Source organism: Hippopotamus amphibius, chromosome 1 (assembly GCF_030028045.1).
Source record: "Hippopotamus amphibius kiboko isolate mHipAmp2 chromosome 1, mHipAmp2.hap2, whole genome shotgun sequence".
Taxonomy (NCBI): Eukaryota; Metazoa; Chordata; class Mammalia; order Artiodactyla; family Hippopotamidae; genus Hippopotamus; species Hippopotamus amphibius.
The window spans coordinates 39,095,793-39,120,819 of NC_080186.1; the positions used below are offsets into that span (position 1 = coordinate 39,095,793).

General features: G+C 35.8%; 1 protein-coding gene across 2 annotated transcripts in view; it reads left to right on the plus strand.

The window, feature by feature from the left end:
- CMPK1 (cytidine/uridine monophosphate kinase 1) overlaps nt 1–22,339 on the plus strand; it is a 30,297-nt gene extending 7,958 nt beyond the window's left edge. Inside the window, exons 1-6 of one of the 2 annotated variants that reach the window (XM_057710146.1) lie at nt 13,272–13,424; nt 14,178–14,324; nt 17,599–17,751; nt 19,013–19,089; nt 19,332–19,428; nt 21,233–22,339. In XM_057710146.1, coding sequence (XP_057566129.1) covers nt 13,314–13,424; nt 14,178–14,324; nt 17,599–17,751; nt 19,013–19,089; nt 19,332–19,428; nt 21,233–21,274 — 627 coding nt within the window. In that variant the 5' untranslated portion in view covers nt 13,272–13,313 and the 3' untranslated portion in view covers nt 21,275–22,339. Of the gene's footprint in view, nt 1–13,271; nt 13,425–14,177; nt 14,325–17,598; nt 17,752–19,012; nt 19,090–19,331; nt 19,429–21,232 lie in introns of those variants that run through there. The other variant, XM_057710140.1, reaches the window with a different exon arrangement.
- The last annotated feature ends 2,688 nt before the right edge of the window (nt 22,340–25,027 follow it).

Sequence of the window (25,027 nt, forward strand, 5' to 3'; positions counted from 1 at the left end):
GTAGGCATTCTTAGTTGTTAGACTGAAGAAAAATTGATTTGAAAGGACATGAACAAATGTCAAAGTGTCATACCAGTGTATTGTCTACTAGGCAGTATGTAGAATTCAGACTCCAGAGTTAGAATGTCTGGGTTTGAATCTTATTGTAACATCTACTATGTGTGAGATCTTCGCAAACGTTTAGTCTCTCTACGTCTCAATTTCCTCATCTGTAAAATGGGAATAATAATATATAATATCTACCTCAGAGGGGTGTTGTGAGGATTAAATGAGCTAGTGTATGTAAACTACTTAGAGCAGTACCTGGCACATGGTAAGTCCTATATAAATGTTAACTGTTCTTTTTATTATTATCATTATCTTACTTTTTCTGTGTTAATTTTACCTGCCTTCCTGCCACCCTGCCTTGACTTTCTTTTGACTTACTTAAGTTTTTTTTCCCTCCTGATTTATTCCTTCCCATTCTGGAAGCTATGCAGTCTGTTTTTTGTGGTTACCCTAGAAATTTTAAGTATACATATTATTTAAGTCTAATATTACTACTTTTACCCTCCCCCAAACAATACAAATACCTTAGGACACAACTCTATTTTCTATCCTATTCTGGATTTTTTGGATTTTAATTCTATATTGACTTTTTTTTTAATCTCCACAAATGACCTGTTAATGTTGTATGACAAGTGTTTGTTTACGATAACTTACACACTGCTTTGTTTACTAACCATTTATTTTTTGCACCTCAAATCTTCTGAGATCATTGTCTTTCTTGAAGTATATCCTTTAGAAGTTTCTTTAATCAGTATGGGCCTGTGGTTAGGAAATTTTGCTGTTTTTTCTGCTTGGTGGATACTTTTTTCCTAGTTCAATTACCAAGGGTATCATTCTTCAGAGGTCCTGACTTTGTGTGGAGCTGGTTGATCTGACCTTCAATCCTGTTTTGGCCTCAGTCTTTGTCTCCTTTCCCAGCTCTGTGGCCTGTTAAATCCCAGGCTCTAGCCACCTGTGATTTGGGGATGGGGAAAGTCCCCAGGGCAGCCACATCTCCAGCACTCTCACTCCTCTGGATTTGTGCTTTCTTGATTTATCTGAATTTGAGTTATTCTTTTAATTTTTGGCCAGCTCAGTCATGCATTAAATAATAATAATAAAATTACATATATATATATGTATGTGTGTGTGTGTGTGTGTGTGTGTGTGTATATATGTATAGAAATTGAAATTCAGAGCATTTCAGAGAAACCACTCTAGTAGTGGGACTTTTAGATCAGATAAGCGAGAAAGGGTGGAGACAGGGGATAACTGTCTTATTCTTTGTGTTATGTTAGCCTGATCATGCTGACTCTTGTTAACCTTAAAGCTAGTACTTTTAGACCAGTTGCCATATGAAAATGTATTTACTCTAACATTTCAGTTAAATTAAGAACATTTTTACAGACTAAACATGTGATAAGAGCATTTAGAACTTAATAGAGAACATGTGTGACTGGACATACTGTTTGCTGACAGTTTTCTTCTGCTTGGCGAACAAAGCTAACCAAACAGCACTTTGGTAATGGAAGAAGCCCCAGTTATTATGTACCACTCTCAGAAACTTTCACTTTAAGGAACTGGGACCCCAAAAAACACCTGTTCCATGCTTGGTTTCCATCGGTCATCTCCAGAAGAATAGTAAGTTGGTTCCATTCATCATTAGGGTGTATTGTATACCAACAAGCAATTAAATGGGCTCAGTTTGGGGCTCCACAAAAGAATGCATGTTTGCTCACTTCCTGTTTGGAACTTCCATGATGTATGTCATTGATGTTTGCCACTGGAAAGTTCTGTGTGTTTAACTTAACCTATAGGACTTGCCTTTATATTAAGTATATTTTAGGTAGATAATAACAAGAATTTCTGTTCTCTTGGTATCTACTGGGAGTAAAGAGACAGCCCAGAAGATGTTTTACTATATAATTGGGAATTGACTTGATGGTTAATTTAGGTTTTTAAATTGGAAATTTTTCTTTGCTACTTATGTAATGATTATTGGGTGAGGCAAGTGGAAATGGAAATGGGGTCAGAAGTGGGGAAAGACAAGAATGAAGCAAATGAAACAAGGATGGTCAGAATCTGGCAGAATGGTGGGTCAGAGATGCCGGGCTCTGTGTGTGGATAAAGTTCCTGATCTCATCTCCATGCTAGGATACAACAAAATGATAGAGTCCATCAACTTGGAGTCTCCCTTTTAATTTCCACCAGCAGATTCAGTCGTGCACAGGCCATAGCAGCTTGACGGCAAGATTGTATCTCCATGTCTATCACCTAGGAATTACCTCAGAGGCCCACTGTGGAATAATAGTCACTGAGAGTCAGGAGACCTGGGTTCAAGTGCCAGTTTCCTCTCCACTAATAAGCAAGTTAGCTTGTCACCATTTCCCCTTTCGTAAAATGAGGGGTTTGGAAGTAGGTGGTCTTGCCAGCCCTAAAATAGATCAGTATACTGAGACTTCAGTGTTAGTATTGTAATCCTGTAGTCACATTCAAGAGGCATATTATCCAGTCACTATGAATATGTGTATCTTCTTTGCCATTCTATGTGGTATGAATGGGAGCACCAAGGAGTTATATTTGATAAATTCCCACTGAATTTCATGTTTACATAGAACTTCAGAGTGGTAACAAAGAATGTGTAAGGGTGGGAAAATGAATAGCTTTTTGAAATAGAACAATTGTGTATGTATGAATTTTTAAAAATTAAAAATATTTAAGAAACGGAATATTGGAGCCAGCTTTCTTACAATATAGCATAGTATTAGAAAGAATGTAGACCTTGAAGTCAGATGTTGGTTTGAATCTTAGTCTGCCACTTATGGCTATATTGCTTAACTTTTCTGATTCTGTTTCTTCATTTGTAGAGTGATGATAATAATGCCAGCTTCACTGGGTTGTTACAAAGATGAACTAGCATAATGCTTCTACAGTGTTCAGCACAGTACATGGCACTTGGTAGATGTGTAAAGGATAACAGTAGTTTAGAAAGTTTTGCAGTAAAGAGATCAAAGAGTAATTTAGATTAAAGTAGTCTGGGGGATCATTGTATTCGCATTGTTTACTACAGCATAAGGAAATGATTACCCACACTAATCAGTTTACAGATTTTTAAAAACCCAGGATGCCAAAGTCTATAGAATATGAAAGGTCTTTCTACTTAGAGAAAATGTTTGGAGTTAACTTAGATTTTAAAATCCTAGAAAGGGCAAGTGAATTTAAGGAAAAGTTTATAGTATAAATGCTCTTTATATTCAAAATAGGTTACTAGGTGCCAAATGGAGCTAATGACCCAATGATCGGTTAAGTATCATAAGCTAAGCCTGTATATGTACCCTAACTGTCATGTTATTAAAGATATGCCTACTTTTACTTTTCATTACTTTTTAATTATATAAATAGCACACATACATTATAGAAAAAATAGAAAATACAGATAAGTAAAAAGAAGAGTATGAAAATTAGTGGTAATCTTACCATCCAGAGAAAACCACCATTAATCGATATTTTGGGACATATTTTCCCAGAGTTTTTGTTTTTGTTTTTGTTTAGTAGGCTTATACTCTGGAAACCTGGTTTTTACTTATAATATCACAAACATATTACCATGCTTATAAATGTACTTTTACCATATAATCTATATAATGATATCATACTCTAGATTACATATATTAATTAATTGATTCCTTGTTTTGGAAATTTTGTTTCTGATTTTTCAGAAATACTGTGTTTTTTAAAAAATACCTTGGAGATATAATTTACATACCATACAACTCATCCACTTGAAGTGTACAATTCAGTGATTTTGGTATATTCATGTTATTAATTTTTTTTTAATTGTGGTAAAATACATCATGAAATTTGCCATTTTAACCACTTTAAGTGTACAATTCAGTGGCATTAATGGCATTTACAGTGTGGTGCAACCATCACCACTATTTCTAAAACTTTTCCATCACCCCAAACAAAAACTCTACCATTAGGCAATAATTTCCCATTCTTCTCTTACCCCAGCCCCTAGTAATCTCTAATCTACTTTTTGCCTCTGTATTTGCCTGTTTTAGTTGCTTCATGTAAGTGAGATCATACAGTATTTGTCCTTTTTTTAATGGCTTCACTTAACATAATTTTTTCAGGTTTCATCCATGTTAGCATGTATCAGAATTTCATTCTGTTTTATGGCTGAATTATTTTTCATTGTATGTAATGTATTGATATTACATTTTGTTTATCCATTCATCTGTTGTTGGATGAAGGCTGCTTCCACCTTCCACGATTGTGAGTAATGCTGCAGTGAACATTGGTAAACAACCATCTATTTGAGTCTTTTGAGTATGTAGCTAGGAGTGGAATTGCTGGATCATATAATAATTCTGTTTAATTTGTTGAGAAACCCCCAAACTGTTTTCCACAGCAGCTGTACCATTTTACGTTCCTACCAGTGATGTGTGGTTTCTTTATCCTTACCAACACTTAGTCTATGTTTGTTTGATTATAAGCACCCTACTAAGTGTGCAGTGGTATCTCATTGTGGTTTTGATTTGCATTTGCATGATGTTGAGCAACTTTCCCATACTTACTGGCCATTGGTATGTCTTCTTTGGAGAAATGTCTGTCTGTATCCTTGGTCTGTCACACACACACCCCCCACCCCGAATATTGTATTTTAATTGCAACTTTTAAATTTGGGTTATTTATCTTTTTATAACTAAGTTGTAAAGTTTTAAAAGTATATTTTTGGTACAAGTCCCTTATCCAGATATATGATTTGTAAATATTTTCTCCCATCTTGTGGGTTGTCTTTGCATTTTCTTGGTAGCACAGAAGTTTTTAATTTTGATGAGATCTAATATCTTGCACTTTAGAACATACAGTATGCTTTCAGTTGCCTGTAGTGTAGATTAAAAGATTGATAAAGAGAAGCCAAAACTGTAGAAGAGGTGTAACTGGTAAGTGTCTGTATTGTGCCTGGGACTGAGAGTTGAGGGTGGAAGAGAGAGGGGATAGTGGTGAATGGAAAGGAAGAGTGGGAGTGACAGATTCTTGTCATTTCCTTGACTGCTTCCAGGGCATAATTGGGTCCAAGTTAAGTCAGACTAGAGAGGTGGGAGAGGTTTTCCATTTTGCAAAATGGTTTCCAGCATTCTTCCTGTTGTGTAGTCATGGCAGGAAAGAAAGTTTTCCATAAAAATTTCCCATAAGCTTATCACTTTTTAGGATATTTCCTTTGTGTGAAGAAGTTAGATTCTAATCAAGAACGAAGAATCCCTTATATTCTGCTCTACATTATATAAATGGGTACAGTTGTCTATGGTCAGCATTAAATCCCAGGTTGAGCTAGGATTTTGATGGCTATGCCATCAGAAATGTATATTCTTAGACTGACTTTAATTTTAGATTGAGGAAAATGTAATCATGAAGGTAAATTTTATACCAAAAATTTTTTTTAATGTGTACTTCTTTTCTAAAGACAAATATTGATTTTCCTCACACTTTCTCCTATTAGCACAGGTTGATGGACTAAAAATGAAGATGATTCTTTGCTGTCTAAGATAGATTAATTTTCTCTTTTGAAAAAAAATCAGTTGAGAGAGGTTGGTACAATAAAGTTCTGAAAGTGCTCCAAGGGGTCATTCTGGAGACTATAAGTAGTGTAGGTACATTGTCTGCCATGGAGGTGTCATTTCCAGAACATCTTGCTCATAATTTTGAACTCTAGTGTCTAGAGTAAGGCTTTGCTGAAATATGTTTCCTTTTAAACTTTTGCTGCTGTGCCTCTTGGATCCTCTCAACTGAGTGTGTGTCTAAATTTCCATCTGTTTCTAGGCTATAAAACTGGGCTGTTTTCTGTCTCCTTCTATAACTCTTGACTTCATGCCCAGGCAGTGTGTTTCTGTGTTGCTATATTATACTTTTGTTTCTCCTTTGTTTAGGGAATGGATCACTTTCCAGAGAAATTCTTATCCAAACATTTGAATTGATTTTTGCTGCTATCCTCTGCAATGATTTAGTTTAAATTTTAAATAAGTTTGCGATTGTGCAGGTACTATTTTTCTTTTTTCTTGAAATTAGATAATGTTTTTTTTGTAGGGATTTTTATTCCTAATGTAAGGCTGTTCATTTTGCTGTTCTCTTAGGATTCAATATTAATAAAACACTTAAATCATCAACCTTGCTTTGTGATGTTTGCCATTTAGAGATGTGTGGATAGAATATCTGCTTTTTTTAAATCAAAAATTTTAAACGTTTGTATGTATCCATCTACATTGAGATTCAAACAGTTTGAAAGTACATAAAGTAAAAAGTGAAAGTTCTCCTTAATCAACCGTAGCCTACTCTCCTTCTGTAATCACCTACTAGCGTTTTTGTGTGTGGCTTTCTGGTCCTTTTTTGATGTATTTATACACAGATAAAAATGCATGCACACAAACGTTGCTTATTGTTTTGTGCCTTGCATTTTTTTTTGCTTAACAGTATATCCTGGATAGCTTTCCATATCAGAACATGCAGATAGCTCTGCTCCATTCACAATACATACAATAACCTATTTAACTAATCTTATATTTGTGGACATTTAGATTTTCTGTTTACAAATGGTGCTGACGTAAATAGTCATGTACATATGTCTTTGAGCACATGTGCAACTATTTCAGTAGCACAGCTCCTAGAAATGGAATTACTGAGCCAAAGGGTATGCAAACTTAAATTTTGCTAGACTCTGCCAAATTGCCTTCTAAAAAGGCTGAACCAGTTTACACTCCCACCAACTGTCAGGATGCTGGTTCTCCCCCACCCCCACCCCCCATCCTTGCCATAGCCAAATATGTCTTTTTATTTTAACCAATCTGATGGGTGAAAAATGAAATCACATTACTTTAATTTGCATTTTCATGATTACCAGTAAGGTTGAGAATCTGTTATTTTCTTTGAATTGTTTGTTCTTATCCTTTGCCCATTTTTGTATTGCGCTTTTTTCTCTTTCTTTTTTTTTTTTAATTTTTATTGAAGTATAATTGCTTTACAATGTTGTGTTAGTTTCTACTGTACACATATATTCCCTCTTTTTTGGAGTTCCTTCCCATTTAGGTCGCACAGAGCATTAAGTAAGAGTTCCCTATGCTATACAGTAGGTAGGTGTGTTGAGCTTTTTTCTTTGTTAGTAGGATCTCTTTATATACAACATGTATTACCCTGTCACCTTTGTATGGTGAAAATATTTTCTCCTAGGCTGTTGCTTGTCATTTGGTTATATCTATGATATCTTCCTTTGTTCAGAAGTTTTTATTATTTATGTGGTCAAACATAAATCTTAGCTGTTTTGGTTCTTGTTTTGGAGTGTCTAACTCTATCTCAAGATTATTTTCCCCGGTACTGTCCTAGGGGTTTTGTTGTTGTTGTTGTTTGTTTTTGTTTTTTGCTTATGTTGTTTTCGAACTTTAATTTACCTGGAATTTAGTTTTGCATATAATATGATGCAGAAGTCTAAATTTTTTTCAGATGGGTAGCCAGTATCATTTATTAAATAGTTCATCTTTTCCCCATTGATTTTTAGATGAGGACTCTATCACCTATTGAATTCCCACTTATGCTTGGGTCTGTTTCTGGACTCTGTTGAGTTTCCTTGTTCCATTGTCTATTTTTATACCAGTATCATACTGTTTTAATTACTATTGCTTTATAGTATTTTATGCCATCTGGTAGGATAAGTTCCCATTTGTAGTTGTTAATATTATTTTCTGAGTTTGGACATTCTCTCACATTTATTACCCTTTCTGATAAACTTGAGAATCAACTCATCATTTCATTAAAAAATAAATAATCCCAGTTGAATTTTGATTGAGGTTGCAATCAATTTATAGATTAATTTGTGGGAAATTTAAATATTTACAGCATTGAATCTTTCTATCCAGGAACATAGAATGCCTTCTTTTTATGATACTGATTTTAAGTGTTTCTAGTTTCTTCTTATAATTCTTATGTATTAGTTTTAGATTTACCCCTAAATTTAAGTTATTAGTACTGTTTTGAATAGGATTTTTAAAGCTGAGGTACAGTTGACTTGAATAGGATCTTTTAAAATGTATATTTTCTAATTAGCCATTGCTGGTTGGTTGGAAGGCTATTGATCTGTTTGTTTATAAGAAGATAGTAAGCAAGGTAAATACAATCTTGTTTTTATAAATTTTTTAATGTACTCAAATACATCTGTGATGCCAGTTTTTGGAGCCTGTGTGTTTGAGGGTATTTGCATAGTGAATTGAATTTTCATGTATCATAGTTTCCTTGTTCTGTAGTTATTCTTTGACTTTGCTCTTTTATTGGTATGTAATTTGTAGTTTAGCCACTGATTATCTTGGACTTTGCTCCAGGAATAGCCTGTATGAGTTAGTCTAACTCCTCCCTGACCTGAGAGCTTTCATGGTAGGTTTTGAATCTAGTAGACCACATTTTTAGGAGTATGTTCTTCAGGAGATGCTTAGTTTTAACAGCTAATAATGATATTTGGCTATGGCTGATAGTGTAATGTAGTACAGATATGATTTCTGGTAGTATAGGTATTTTACAAATGAAGAAACTGAGATCTAAGAAAGGTTAAATAAATTTCCTGGAGTCACACTGGATTGTGACAGAGTTTAGGTATAAAACCTTATCTCAGCTTCTCTTTCAGTTTTCTAAGTATGTGACTTCATGCAAGGTTCTTATGCTCTTCTGATCCTTGCTGAAGCCTACGTGTTTCTCTAAATGTGTTGTTTGATAATGTTGCAGATACTCATATTTTACATTTGCATATATTATTGAATTCAGAGTTTGGTATTCTTTGCACATTTTTCTCAAGTGTTGATTGGTAAATCCAAATAAACTCTAGTTCTTAAAGAGAACCTAAGCTATTAAAATGTTGTGGTTCTTTTGTGGTGAGGCTCTTTACAAAGTGTATTCCCAAGTAGTTTTATTTCTTAGGGTGACTTTCTTACTTTCGGTATTCCTTGGGTAAGTGATATTCTCATTTTAATGTTACTTACCTTTTTAAAAAAAAAATAAGAAATAAGTACCATTGGGTCTGCTTAGTGTTTTAGAAACCTCCCTTTCATAAGGTGAGTAGAGGCTAGGGCTTCGTTTGACTGGTTTGATGTATATCCTCTAAGTATTCTCACTGAAATTGAATTAACTGAATTTAGGCTCTTAGACCGCCCGCAACAATATTTGTGTTGTAGGGATGTGAGTGTGTTGCATGTAGGCTCTGCAGTGACTATAAGAATTGATCATTTAATTAACAAGATGAGATGAGTGTTTCTTAAGATTAACAAAACCTCTGTGCCTATCCATTAATGTTGGAAATCTTCAAATTATTGCCTGTGAGCTCCTAGAATCCCTGGAGGTTTCTGGGGCCTCATCTTCATCTTTGACTGTTTTCCATCCCTTTCTAATATAGGGAATGTGGATTGATTCAGAATGGCTGAGATGAATTTAAAGAAATAAAAATACTGGAAATGAACAACTGGAAAGAAATTGGAGTGTGAAAATTCCAATTCACAGTTGCTATAAGAGCCATTTGATATGTAAATCAGATGCCAGAATCCTCAACGTTTCTGAGAAGCCTTCTGCAAAATGTTAGAGGGATATTGAGGCCTACACAAATGAGAAAACAGTCTGTTTTGTGGCTTCTAAATGACCCTTTCTTTAAGTTTTATTTATTGTTCTACCTTCTTGTCATTGCCTCTGAAGACTCTCTTCTTCTCCAAGCAGACAGTGCTGGTAAAGACTGAATTCCTTAGGAAAAGTTAGTGCAAATATGAAAAATTGACTTTATTAATTAATAGAAGGGCTCACCCACTTTAAATATGTAAGTCACTATTGCATCCTTTGTGAATATAACCTATTTATCTCTCCCAAATTATCAGTCTTTAATTGGAGAAGGAAATATGCTTCATGTTAATTTGGAGCCTGTCTGTTAAAGATTTTGCCTAAGAAAAGATTTAGCTTGGTTTATAACTTTCATAGTTTATAGTTAATATGTAGATTTGTAATTAAATAGGCATGGTCAAATGTGATGTATGCATTTGGAAATACAATGAGGGCGGACTAAAAATGACATTGGAAATCAGCTAGCAATTTAAGTCAGAGATTATAGTTAGCCTTTCTCCCACAGGATAGAGTCACTCTGTCTTCTTTCCTTCCTTCCATCCCTCCTTCTTTCCTCTTTTCCCTACCCCCTCCCTTTCTCTCTCTCTATCCACCCTCCTTCCTCCCTCCCTCCTTCCCTCCCTCCCTTCCTTTCTTTCCTAACCTCTGTATAATGGTGATTATAAGAAAAATCCTTTTTCTAACCCTCTGTGGGTAACACTGGAAGGAATCCTAAATAGTTGACCAATTTTAAACATCTGGGCACTGTACAGCAGTTCTTACAGTCAAAAGTAAATCTAAGACTGGCAGATAATGTTACTCTGATGATGAAAGTGCTTATCAGACATCTCAGAGTAATTGGAAAAAGTTCTATTGGAAATGCCTTTGAAATAAATGATAGCCTTACATGAAGTGTTGCTGGGATGTTGTAATAAGTTCTAAAGCTATTGTTTGCAACAAGTGCCAAACTGGTGAGTGGATGGCTCCGTCTCTTCCTGCCCCCACAGACTTGCCATTTACGCACCATTTGTACCTTGAACTCTTTTTTTTTTTTGCTATTGTTTTGGTTTTGATTGTTTTTGTTGTTGTTTTTATTCACATAGAACGACATTACCTAAATATAGAAAGAAGGAAAGAAAATTTCTAAGAAGGGAGGGAAGCTAGCAAGATAATTTGAGATTTGATACCATAAAATTGTCAACATTTGCCTAGTTGTAGTAACATTGAGTGCTGTTCTGTACTTGTTGAGAACATGGTGCGTTTTCCTCCCTCCAAATCTTAGTGTCTGATTCGTAGAAGTTATTGAGTTGTTTCTCAGCTTCTTAAAGGAGAAAATGAAAGTAAAAAATTTAGACAATTACGCTAAATAAATTGAATTTATACAGTTGTTACTGGAAAAACTGCTATTTTTAGCTGAATAGTAGCTTGTGATTGTAGTTATTATAGTTTATAGTATTTATAACCTGCTGTGGTTTGAATGTTGCTCTTAAGACTGTAATTAGTGACCCACTAGATTTTAATTGCTAGGAAATTTCAGAGAATTTGAAAAAGTTTTGGTTGAGCCTGGGAAATATCCATTCTTGCTTTCCTCAAAATTGGCATCAGTGACTGCTTAATGACAGCAGAATGCTTTGAAAACATGCTCTTTAAAGTCTGACTGTTATTAAATACCATAATAACTAGTGCATAAGCGATAGTTGCTTTTTTGTTGTAGAAACTCTGGTAAGAGGAAAGCTTCAGCAAAATCCTGAAGAAAAATATAGTATGAAAAAGTAACTGGTAAATAGAGGATCTTAAAAAATGAAATGTGGATGAGAAATAGAAAGACATATAGATTTGACATGATTATATTTATTTTAATTCCTTATCTCCTTGAACTTTGCAGATAAGGTGGTTTTCTGCATAATTTTTTAAAAACATATCATTTGTATACTTCTGCAATTTACAGCTAGTCTCTCTTTTAAAAAAGTGAAATGGCAGAACCTACTGTAATATAATATAAGCTTGCAGATTTGAGCTCTTTGATGTCAGGAAAAACTGTGTATGTACTAATTTCTAAATTACTAGGTGGATTTCTCAATGTATATGTTGTTGATACAGCCAGGGCAGTCTGTACAGAGCAGTCTGAATTGGTGGTGTTTCACTGAGCATTTGCCATTGTTTAGTACTGTTTGTCTCTGTACTTATTCAATATTACCATATGCTATAATCTCTAGACCAGATGAGAGCATCCGGCAAGCATAGACTTCCAAGCAGGAGCCAAAGTAAGCAGTGGGAAATGAAGCTGCTGTAAAATTTTGTGGGCAATAGTTGCAACATGCTTTCTGAAAATTGTACATAGTAAATGGGAAAGTAGGTCACATATCGTTTTTTATAGTCTTTTCCATACCCATCTTTCAAAAGTTTGTGTATACTTGGTGATAAAAGTAGGCATTTAAAAATGGTGTGGTGTGAAAAAAATTTTAAAGTAACATTTTAAATAATTAAGTTCTTTTGTATTTATTTCCATTTTCTGTAAATGATGGACGTGTTTTTAAAAGCCTATTACAGCAACTAAATACACTTTTGATCATTTCTTCTAATGGATAGAGCTGTGTGCCTAAGAGAGACATGAGTGATACTATGGTTTTTGTTTATTCTCAGCAAACTTTATATCCAGAGAGATTAGAGAGAACTCACTATCGCCCAAGTAATTGAAAGAGTTAATTTTTGTAAAATGTACAATTAAAACATTCTGTTTTGGAAGAAGAGGGGTGGGAGTGTGGGCTGCCTCAAATCTTAACATTGAAATTAAAGATAAAATTGAAGTTATCAAATATTTGCTGTACACTTACTATGAATGAGATAAAAAACTCATTTAGGGAGTCTTAAGATTTGGGATGAGATGATTGTTGTAACTGAACATTGAATATAGATCTCAGTATCCTGATATTTGAGAGTAAAAATAATCTATTTTAATCTATTTTGAAAATAGATTTTATAGTTCTCTTGATTTAATACAAGAGAACGTGCAAGTTCATGTGGAGGAAGAAGCTTTTCAGTATTCATAATTGTCTCTTAGATCTGTATTGTTTTTTCATTCTAACCATGGGGACATGGCAGAATAACACTGTAGCATCTTATGTGACTTAGTTCAACTGTTACCCTATACCCTGACCTAATACATCATTTGTAAATCTTTAATAATAGTAATGATCATCACAGTCATAATACTACTGTTCTGCTGACCTTTCACAGTGTATTGATATCTACTGTCTTATCTCCTTTGATTGATCTTTCTATCAAAACCTTTGAAGTGAATACATTTACACATGCATGTATATAATAATATAAAAAGTGGTTTGTGTATATAATTCAAACTTGCTTCCAGATTATTTAAGTATCTTCATGATGGCAAGGAGGTTATTATTGGCTCCTACTATGTGTCAGCCTGTTTGGTAGGCATTTTATTTTATTTATTTATTTATTTATTTATTTATTTTGAATTTTTTTTTAAATTTATTTTTTATTTATTGGCTGCATTGGGTCTTCATTGCTGCGTGCAGGCTTTCTGTAGTTGTGGAGAGTGGGGCTACTCTTCATTGCAGTGCGTGGGCTTTTTATTGTGGTGGCTTCTCTTGTTGCAGAACACAGGCTCTAGAGCGCAGGCTCAGTAGTTGTGGCGCATGGGCTTAGTTGCTCTGAGGCATGTGGGATCTTCCCGACCAGGGCTTGAACCTGTGTCCCCTGCGTTGGCAGGTGGATTCTTAACCACTGCGCCACCAGGAAAGCCCCTGGTAAGCATTTTATATACATTATCTCATTTAGTCATCACCGCTAAATTGTAAAATAGGTATCTATATTCCCATTTTACAGATGAGACCTCTCTAGTCACAACTAGAGAGGTAGGAAATGGACTTTTGAGAGTGGTAAGGAAGACAGTGGTTTAGACAGAGAGACAGTGATATTCTAAGACACTATTTGATTGTGTCCACTCTCCAGGGTGGTCAGGAAAGTGAATTTCATGGAAGGGGTAGGACTTGTACTGTTTATTGAGAAAGGGAACACAACAGAAGAATGGGGTTTATGTAAGTGCTGATGAGTTCAGTTTAGATGGGTTGAGTTTAAGGAAGGGAAGGGAAGATTTTATAGAAGGTAAGTACAGCCAACTGTGGTAAGATTTGGGGGTTTTGGCTTGAATTATATAGATTTTTGTTAGGCATTTCTTTGAACATTATTAATAACATTTAAACTTTGTGCTTGTGAAGGAATATAATAAGCTGTTAATGCCTTAAATAAATAAATCTTGGGATGATTGCATGATTTGTGAACATTATAGCTACCATGCCCTATGTAGATTAAGGATATTTTTTAAGCAAACTGGATGGTAAGAAATTGCTCTTCAATTTTTTTTTATTATTTATTTTACAAGCAAAGCTTGTTTATTGTAGAAAAATTAGAATATAGAAATTAACATGAAGGGAAAAAACAATAGTCCTGTCACCGGTTGAATGTGTTTTGATTTCCTTCCTCTGTGTTTTTTCTTTCAGAAATATGGCTACACACACCTTTCTGCAGGAGAACTTCTTCGTGATGAAAGGAAGAACCCAGATTCACAGTATGGAGAACTCATTGAAAAGTACATTAAAGATGGAAAGATTGTGCCAGTTGAGATAACCATCAGTTTGTTAAGGAGGGTAAGGAGTATGAATGCCAACCAGTTTAAACCAACAAGGAAATGAGAAATTAAATCTGCTCTTCCTTTGAGCAATGAAAAAAATCAGAGTATTGAAGTTTTTGCTTGTGGAGGGTGGTCTTGGTGTTTGAGAATGGCAGAACTGGAAATTCCAGTTTCACCTGGGAAGAAATTGGACAGTAGGAAGCATTCTCTACCTTGATCTAGGATCAGCTACAACTGAACATTCATGTGTGTGCACTTGAGCCTTCCTAACATGCAGACAATCCATCCTCCTTCCATTTCTAGTTCTTCTTCCTTTTCTCCTCCCTCTCCTCCTCTTCTTCCTTCCTCTCCTCTTCTTCCTTCCCCTCCTCCTTTCCCTTTCCCTTGCCCATTTTCTTCCAAACTTTCTCCCTCCCTCCCTTTCTTCCTTCCCTCCCTCCCTCCCTCCTTCCTTCCCTCTCTCCCTCCCTCCCTCCCTCTCTCCTTATGACCCTCCCATTGTTGCCATTCTTTCAGTCTTGATGTTTCCTTTTCTGGTGCATGCATCACCATCTTTAGTGTGAAATGCTGAAACTAACAGCTATCAAACTAAAATAGGTCCCATCTAAAAACCAGATACCTTACATCTGCATGGTAACTCTCCACTGTAGATTCCCAAGATTATAGCCATTAATAGATATTTCCACATGTAAGAAATGTGAAGGAGAAATGGAAGAGTGGGAAGAGCAAGAAATAGTTGAAGCCTGGTGGATAAGAGATATATGAGCTCCTGTTTGGAACCAGAGAAACTTTAAGAGTGGCTCATTCACATACATTCTTGCCTCTTGTCTCAGAGATTGGAGTAACCTGCTTCCATTCAGAGTAACTAAATGCTCTCTCCTTATTCTCTGGATTTAATGCCCCTTTTCCACTTTTATGCTTAATTGTGAAAGAGTAGTCTATATTTTTTGCTTTTTCATTTTCTACTCCAGCTCTTTGCACTAAGATTCTATTTCCATCTCATTGAAACTATTCTTGCTGATATTACCAGTGACCTTCTTTATCAAATCTAAGGGATATTTTTAGTCATTTTTCTTGTAGCCTTTAACTTACTGTCTTTTTGAAACTCATTCCTCCTTTGTTCTCTGTGACACCATTTCTCTTGATTCTCTTCCTCCTTCAGTGACTGCTATTTCTTCAGTCTCCTTTGATAACTCTTCTTCTTGTGCAAGTTTCTTAAACCATGTTGCTTCTTGGGGTTTCATCTTTGGTTCTCTTATTTTATATGTTTCTTGCTGGAAGGTGTTAGCTACGTCCAAGGTTTTCACTGTGTTGATGCCAAAATCTATACCACAAATCATTTTTCTGAACTCCAGACCTATATTTCTAACTATTAGGCATCCATCTGAATGTCTCACAAGTGTCTCAAAGTCAACATGTCAGAGACTGATTATATCATTTAAAATGTGATCACCCTTTATTTCCTTTCCTGGTTAATGGTTCTACTATCTACCCAGCTGCCCAAGCCAGAAATCTGGGAGCCATCCTATATTTTCCACCTCTTCCACACTTTCCCAAATCCATTCAGTGAGCAGATCCCTTCAGTTATCTTTCTCTTTATCCTCTTCTGTTTATTTATTTATTTTCCCCCTCTATTACTACTGTTATCTTAGTTCAGATCCTCTTTTTTTCTTATTTGGACCATCACTAGAGCCTTATCATTAATCTTTTGCCTTTAATCCATCTTTTTTCCCCTTCTAATTCATCCTTCATGGTGCAGAGTGATTTTTTTTTTCTACAGGTATTGGGAGCATATTCTTCTAGTGCTTAAAATTTCTCAGTGGTCCTGTATTACTTGCAGAATAAAACCAGATCCTTACTGTGATACAACAAGTTCTTCATTAATTTTGGCCCTATCTACTTTCTAGTCACATCTTCTGCCACTCTCTGCATGCATCCTAAGATTCACCTCTACCAGCTTATTTCAGATTCATCAAAGCTGTTATGCTTCCTCATTGCTGAGCCTTTAACATCCAGGTGACACCATCTGGCGTACCTTGGTCCCTGTCTCTGCCTGCCATTTCATTATTCAGAATTCAGCTCCACTGCCACTTCTTTGGTAAAACTCTTTTGGCAGTTTCCCAAGTAGTTTGTGCTTGCTTCTTTGTTTTATCACAGCTTCCTTGCATACCTCAGTATAGAACTTAGCACATTTACTTACACATACTTGTTACCCACTGGACTGTGAGCCCCCCAGGGGCCGTGGCCTTGTTCTTCATGTTCCCTGATGGTAGGCCTTGAATGAGTGTATATTGAGTGAGTAGAATATTGATGTACCTCTTCAGATATCTTCTACTACCATATTTGGGATAGAAATGCTATAGCAGGGGCCCAAAAGCATTTTGTGAAAGTTTGTGAATGTTGGAGAAGCTAGATGCTGGGGTAGAGCCACCCCTCAGATAAAGGAATTAGGGATTCTGACAGCCATTGTTCTTCTTGAGGAACTAGGAAAGTTTAGCACTGAGGGAACTGGATGTCAGTTTGCTTTAGAGTAGAGGCTCTTCTGGAGTTTGTCGAAGTCATGCCTCTGTGCTTATCCCATGGTGGTTGATAATGGTAAGGACTGGAGATTTGAGATCTGCATCTCCCATTCACATATTTCCACATTCTACCTAAATTCAGACTTTGGAAGAGGATGGTGAAATGTGCAGTGCTTGCTATCTTTCTGAATGTATTGTTTCCTTTGCTAGTGTGTTTTGGGGTAGCCAGTGGCATTTAGGTTTAAATTAGCTTCAGTTAAAAAGAAAAAAAGAGTATTGACTCCTACACTAATAATTAATGCTAGCAATCTCTTTATATGTCCAAAACTTTTTGCAGTTGGACTTGAATTATTGCAGAGAATCTGAGTACCTATAGAAGCAGCATACTTCCTACCATAGCAAAATGACTTGGGAAGAGGAAAGGGAAGACAAAGGGTCTCTAGTGGCTGGAGCAAAAATATTGGTTAATGCTTATTTTTCTCTTTTTGCTGTTTATAACTTTGTGAAAATAATATATGTTTACTATAGAAAAGTTTAAAACTACAGGAAAAAAATTGCGTGTATGTGTATAAAATGGGGGAGGGATACATACCCGTAACTCTACGAACTCAAGGCAAACATGTTATTTCCTTCGTCTTTTTTTTTCCTGTGCACCCTCCACGCTTATGATTTAAAGAATAATAATAAAACATACCCATATAGATGCCACCCTGCTTAAGAAATTGCATTTTGTTAATGTAGTATTGAAATTAAATCTTCCTTTTCCTTTAGGAAATGGATCAGACAATGGCAGCCAATGCTCAGAAAAGTAAATTCTTGATTGACGGGTTTCCAAGAAATCAAGACAACCTTCAAGGCTGGAACAAGACCATGGATGGGAAAGCTGATGTATCTTTCGTTTTGTTTTTTGACTGTAATAATGAGGTAATGAAAATCTTTATCTGCCTACATGGACTTTAAACAGCTGATGGTCAACTACTGGAGAAAAAAAGTGATTTGTTTTACTTATGTTTTATATTGGCAACAGTGTTTTTTGAGTGAGTAGGTTGGATGGACAGAACAGCAGTGTCTTACTGCTGGATTTTTGAAAGCTATTTGGCATCAGCAACCTTGAGGGCCTAAAATTTACTTCACTTTCAAAATAACAAGAATTTGTCTTATTTTGAATTAAGAATTGACTCGTACAATAATGTTGGGTACTGAAGCTGCACTGTTGCTTCTCAAGTAGGCACTATTATCAGAGAGTATCTTACCTTAGGATATTGTTTACTAGAAAAGAAACACATATTTCTGGGAAGCTGGGGAAACTTCCTGTTTTAAAGAAACATATAAGATAGCCTGATTTGTCTTCTAAGAGGGAAATGATCTTGAAAAAAGCAGGAAAGCAGTCTTTTTCTTTCTGGCACTTCTAATAACATACCCAGACATACTTTTGAATAACTAAATGAATTTCTTGGATTTTCTTTTTTTCGGAATCATTTAATTAAAAGGCCTGACTCTGACAGCTGTAATATAAACTTTATTAAATTAATGCCAACAGCCTGAAAGAATAAGAATCAGCAATACTGCCTTGAAGGAGGTTGACTATTCTTAGGTTGAATTGCAAATGTGCCTGTGGTGGAGAGACTTGCTGCAGCCTTCCAGTTGTTTTAAAATGTAGCTCTCTTTTTCCAACCCCCAAAAAATATGTTTTCACTTATTCTTCAAAGTTAATTTTAGAATGTTACCGCAGCTTTATAACTAAGGAATGTTTATTCACGATTAACAAGGGATACTTTATTCAAATGCAAATATGTTGACTCAAATATTCGGATATTTATGGAATTTTCAAAAAGTAAGCAAAAACGGAACAAAGTCTGAGGCATGTAATTCATACCTAATAAGTTAATAATATATCCTAGATGGAACCATACACATAGAGATCATCTTTTTATTGCGGTTTGAAAGAAAATACACAGGAAAAACTGAGTCATGAATGAATTCTTATTATGCTCTGTACTTATTTAACCTAGTTTACATAAATTGAACCACATGTTTCAACTTTGCATGTTGATTAATGAATTAGACACATTGGGTTTAATGCAGGATTTTGTTGGTAATCTCTTTAAACTTTTCTTTCCAGGTTTAAAAGACTGGCAAATTCCTATCTTTTTAAAAATAACTTTTTATATATTTGTCTGTTTAGATCTGTATTGAACGATGTCTTGAGAGGGGAAAGAGTAGTGGTAGAAGTGATGACAACAGAGAGAGCTTGGAAAAGAGGTACTTTGCATTTTTTACACATAGCCACCGTGTCTCAGTTTGGAACTTGAATAATAGATTAAACACTTGCCCCATTTTGGTCCAGAAAAAGAAAATGTCATGCTTAAATATGTAGAATGGCTTGTCTAAAAAGATGGTAAGGGAGGGAGTCAATTGGGTTTATTCTGTATTGTCCCCTGATCTATCCTATAACTGGGGAGAGAAGTATGCTTAGAACCTTGCAATATTTGCTTCTTTTGCAGAATTCAAACCTATCTTCAGTCAACAAAGCCAATTATCGACTTATATGAAGAAATGGGGAAAGTCAAGAAAATAGATGCTTCTAGATCTGTTGATGAAGTGAGTATTCCTAGCCTGCCTAAAAGTAAAGTAAAAATGTGATTTGGGGCAGGGAGAGGAGCGGTATACAGGAGAAAAAGAAATACTACGGCAGATTATTTTGCTTTTCAAAACACTGGAGACTGAATGAAAAATTAGGCTTTTTCTTTTCTTGAATTGAAGTATGTGTACTTTATTGATTTACAATATTGTGTTAGTTTCTGGTGTATTTCTCCTTTTTGAATAGAGTCTAAAATGGATTTTACAATTTCAGACTTGTTCTTTCTAAGAAGTGGGTGGTTTATTAATTCCAAACGTCTTTTCTCGAGCACTGGAAAATTGGCATTTTCAGAACAGTGATTTGGACCATGATCATTTAAAAAAAATCTGTAACATGAATGGCAAATCATCTAGCTGAAGAGCCCCAGGTTGCTTTCATCTCTTCCGTCACAGAGGAAGAGATGTAGCTTCCATGTAGCTCCAGAGGTGCAGGGTTTCCATGACTCAACACTTGTTGCTTCCTTCATGAATCATTGGTCTCTGTACTGTGGTTTGCAAGCTCTCAGTGCCCAGCCACTGCTTCTAGTGTCTCTTAAATTCACCCAATCTTTCCCTGATTCTGTGACTCGTCTTCCTCTGGACCTTTTATCATATAGTCATTTTTGGTTTTTTGGTCCATGGCCCCTTCCTATAGAGCTGAGATAATATATCGGAAGACTTACTGTTTTAGAATCAGAACTAGGAAGATAAACCACTTTGGTTTACTTTATTTTAATTAATTAATGAATTTATTTATCTATTGGCTGTGTAGGGTCTTCATTGCTGCATACGGGCTTTCCCTAGTTGTGGCGAGTGGGGGCTACTCTTTGTTGTGGTGCACGGGCTCCTCGTTGCCATGGCTTCCCTTGTTGCGGAGCACAGGCTCTAGGCGTGTGGGCTTCAGTAGTTGCGGCACATGGGCTCAATAGTTGTGGCTCACGGGCTCTAAAGCACAGGCTCAGTAGTTGTGGCGCACGGGCTTAGTTGTTCCACGGCATGTGGGATCTTCCTGGAGCAGGGATTGAACCTGTGTGCCCTACATTGGCAGGAGGATTCTTAACCACTGTGCCACCTAGGAAGCCCGTTTACTTTTTTTTTTTTTTTTTCAATTGGGTTATTTGTCTTTTTTTTTATTGAGTTTTTTTTTAATTAATTAATTTGTTTATTTATTTTATTGGCTGTGTTGGGTCTTTTTTGCTGTGCACGGGCTTTCTTTTAGTTGTGGTGAGTGGGGGCTACTCTTCGTTTTGGTGCACGGGCTCCTCATTGCCGTGGCTTCTCTTGTTGCAGAGCATGGGCTCTAGGCACGTGGGCTTCAGTAGGTGCAGCACATGGGCTCGATAGTTGTGGCTCACGGGCTCTAAAGCGCAGGCTCAACAGTTGTGGCACACGGGCTTAGCTGCTCCGCGGCATGTGGGATCTTCCTGGAGCAGGGATCGAACCCATGTTCCCTGCATTGGCAGGCGGATTCTTAACCACTGCGCCACCTAGGAAGCCCAGCCTGTTTACTTTTTATCATATTTTTGGTAGCCTATCAAGAAGTTTGTTTTGTCTTTAAAAGCACTAATAAAATTGAAGCAACATGTTCATAATTGTATATGTATTATTTATGGTATTGTACTATTGTCTAATGTAGAATAGATGAAACTAAGAAATTATAATGTGTTTTTTTAATGATCCATTTTGAAAATTAATGTAAAATTGGCCATTTTAACAGGAATTTAGCCATATGGTATTTTAACACTATCTGCCTTTTAGTTATTATGAGTATCTTTTTCCTTTACAGGTTTTTGATGAAGTTGTGAAGATTTTTGACAAAGAAGGCTAACTCTAAACCTTTCTGAAAGCATCCTTGAAATCATGCTTGAATATTGCTTTGATAGCTGCTATCACAACCCCTTTTTAAGGCAGTTTTAATCTTTCATAATTACATTTCAGTTAATGGCTGGAAAGTATGTAGTAAGACAAATTAAATGTTTTATCTTCAATTTTTAAAAAATTTTTTTATTTTTTTTTGGTCACAGGAGTAGACAGTGAATTTGAGTCTAAATTCACATTAGCTGTGGTGCTCACAAAACAAAGAAGGGTGTTAGCTAGTTCTTAGTTTTTATTCAAAAAGAATATCCTTTTATAGTTTGTACCTCTGTGAGCAAAACTTTTTAGTATATATGTATATCCCTTTAGTAATTACAGCATGTTTGGAATAGGGATTCCCCACGTATTCTTTTACAGGTTTTAAATGTCCAACCTGATAAGTGAATTTATGGACCAAATTCCAAAGGAACCTTTTGTGTAGTCAGTTCTTGCACAATGTGTTTGGTAAACAAACTCATGAAAGAAATTCCTTTATGTGTTTTATTATTTATCAAATAACTGACCATTTCCTATAGAAAGGTAAGAAAACTTTAGGCTTTGTTTTACTACAACATGTACAAGTTGTGTGACAAGGCATAGTCTTTGCTTCCAGGGGTTGGGATGGGGGCACTGGGGGTTCAGAGCCTGGTGGAATTGTCAGCCTTATTCTGACATAAATCTGAGGGTAAAGGGCAAGGATCACATGTAACGACATGTGTTCCCTTTTGCTTTATTATATAATGTTGTTAATAATTAAACTGATCTTAAAATTCTTAGCAGTGGAACCTTGAAATGCATGTACTTAGATTTATGGTAAAATGATTTGGTTAGTGTTTTAGTAATACTTCAAAGTTTTTTTGTTTGTTTGTTTTTTAGACTAAGCATAGGGTTAGCACAAAGCAGAAGAAATCTAATGGTTAAATTTCCCATTTGTATTTTATTTTCTTGAAGACTTTTTTCATAGTTGTTGAAGAAGATTTAAAAATCATTGCACTTTGGTCAGAAAAATAATAAATTTATCTTGTAAATGTTTGATTCCCTTCCTGGCTACTTGTATTCAGTAAATTCTTTTTTTTTTGGCATCATGTTGAAGTATTAAAAGGTACAGAATTTTCAAAAAGCTATCAAGTCCAAAGGAATTTTCTCTTAAATTCATTCTTCCTTTAAAAATCTCTGGAAAATTTTTCTCCTGATCTTTTTCTGCCATCACTAGTGCAAAGTGGTATCCAAGGCTCTTAATATGAGATTTATTAAAATAGTTCTCATTTTCAGCACTTATGCTGTTGGTATACAGGGTTAAATTGGGCAAGGTATTTTGACTTTGTATAATTAGATTTTATATTTAAAGTCGTTGGAATAGTGAGGGCGATTTATGGATGTTCTTATATTGTGATAGATTTATTTATTTCTGTGTGTTATGAAATTCACTTATTAGTGATGAATTTTCAACATACTCGCCATAGAAAACAAAGTATCCGTAAGTACTGTAACAGCCACTAAAATCTGTGTTAAGATTATCTTGATTTCTTGGAAGAGATTGTAATGAATTCTTATCTAGTGATTTAGTCTAGCCAGTACCGAGGGATTTTACTGGTAGTTCAGTCAAACCGCTGTAGTATGAAGCAAGAGTAAAGACGACAATTTTGAGAACATTTCTACTCACGTGAGTGAAGAAATCCATCAGATGGGGTTCTGAATATTTATATTGACATTGTGAAAGCAAACCTAAGGTTTTTAAGAATACTGCTGAGACTAGTTGCTTTGCTCCCTTTTCATCAAATATCTTTCTGTGGCATTTTAGAGCAAAAACCCAGAAACAGAGTAATTACTGAATTATGAGGCTTTGTTTTTTGTTTGCTTTTTAAGTAGAAAAGCATGTTGGCAATGTTGAGTTTAGGAGTTGATTGAGATACCTCTGATTTCACTAGTTTGGTCATTCCACTTATTAAAGATACAGTCATCAAAAAGTTTTTGACTTTAAAAAGACCCCAGTGGAAGCCTTGCTGTTTTTAAAAAATTAATTAACATTATTTTCATTCAGTGATGTTGGATGCGTATGAATTATCAATACTTAGTGAGTAATCCCAATAAATTTTGTGCTATGGCCGTTGCTGTCTGCTGGTTCAGATTTCTATTTTCTGAAGCATATTGAAGATCAAGAAGTATCATATTTAACATGTGGGTCTTCACAGGGCAAAAGCAGAGTTCAGGATCCAAGAGAATTTTCTGTTCTGTGTACTATGTTTGTGCATCTTGAATTAAGCAGAAAGCATGACTTTATCCTGTTCCTTCAAGAAGTAATCCGGATTGAAGCACAAGTAGCCTGATTCATTACTGGCCTGCAGCATCAATTGCTTGTCTCTTTGAGGGGGAAATTGGCAGCAGGCAGAGTGTATCAAGGATGCAAATATTTTGTGGGCTTGTAGCTTTGTCCATGTAATTTAAGTGGTTGCCTGACATTCCAGTAGTCCCTGGAGATAATAGTGGCTGACAGTATTGGCCAGACAAGGTCAGCATCTTTTCCCTGGAGGTCTGGTCCTTCATCTGTGAACACATACTAATTGCACAAGCCATAGTACTGTAAACACATATTCTGCCTTCCAAGAGTTTTTTATCTAAAACTAACACTGTGGTGTGGATAGACCTTCAGATGGCTAACTTCATTCATGCAATTCTCCCTAGCCCACTTGCATACTTCAGCTTAATTAAGTACTCCTTAATTGTAAGCAGTTTTTTTAAATGAAAGAAAAGAAGTTCATTTATTGCGTACCAAAGGAAAAGGTAAAAATGGTCCTCATCACTTATCCCTTTATTTCTTCATCTCTGACTTAAGTGTAAGTACTCTCTTAGATTCAAGTCTGTTTTCCTTTGAAAGGGTGTGTTTATTTTGATTGCGATGTTAATCCTGAACCGTAGCTAAGTTCTGCTGGTCACCATCTTTCCTGTTCTGGGGAGAGCTGAAGGACGACCTTGAATTTCTGGTACCTACCCTTACGTCCTATGTCAGCCATACCAGCTCCAGGCCATCACCAGGGCTCAGACTCTTATGGGACTCCTGCCATCCCATTCATTCTTCAAAGAGGCTTTTCTTTCATGATTTTGATCTCCTAAGACCCTGGCATAAGAGAAGAGTGCTTAATTATTTTGCACTATTGAGGGAGACAAACCCTTTAGAGAAACCTTAAATTTCTCTAGGTGATGAGGTTCTTGCAGCCACAGAAAACTGTATTTTATTTTGTGATACATTTTGAAGTAACTTTATGCAACTTCCTAACACTGGTTTTTGATGCCCTAACCAACCAGAGGAAAAGAGTCTGTAGAGGTGGTTATTACATCCTAACACTAATGGCAGATAACCCTGGGAAACTTTAAGATCTGTCTTCTACACAGTGAAATCAGCAGTTAAGCAGTATACTGCAGAAATAGCAAATGTATTATTGTTTGGTTGAATAACCACATTTAAAAAGAGTAAAATTAGAAGAAAAAAAAAAGCCATGTATGTGAACTCTGGAAATGCTCATATAGTTCCCTTTAGAAGGCTCCCTGGAAGAAGTAATACTTTTCAGTAGCAGCATCTATGAAATTAAGGGTGGGGGGGAAATTGCTACAGTGGACTCAGGATGGACTTCCAAGAAAACTCCTGCATTGGGTAAGTTTCCTTGCTAGTTGGTAAATCCTTGCAGCCCTTTGAGGACTGTGGGTGGAACTGGCCGTCTCACAGCCACCT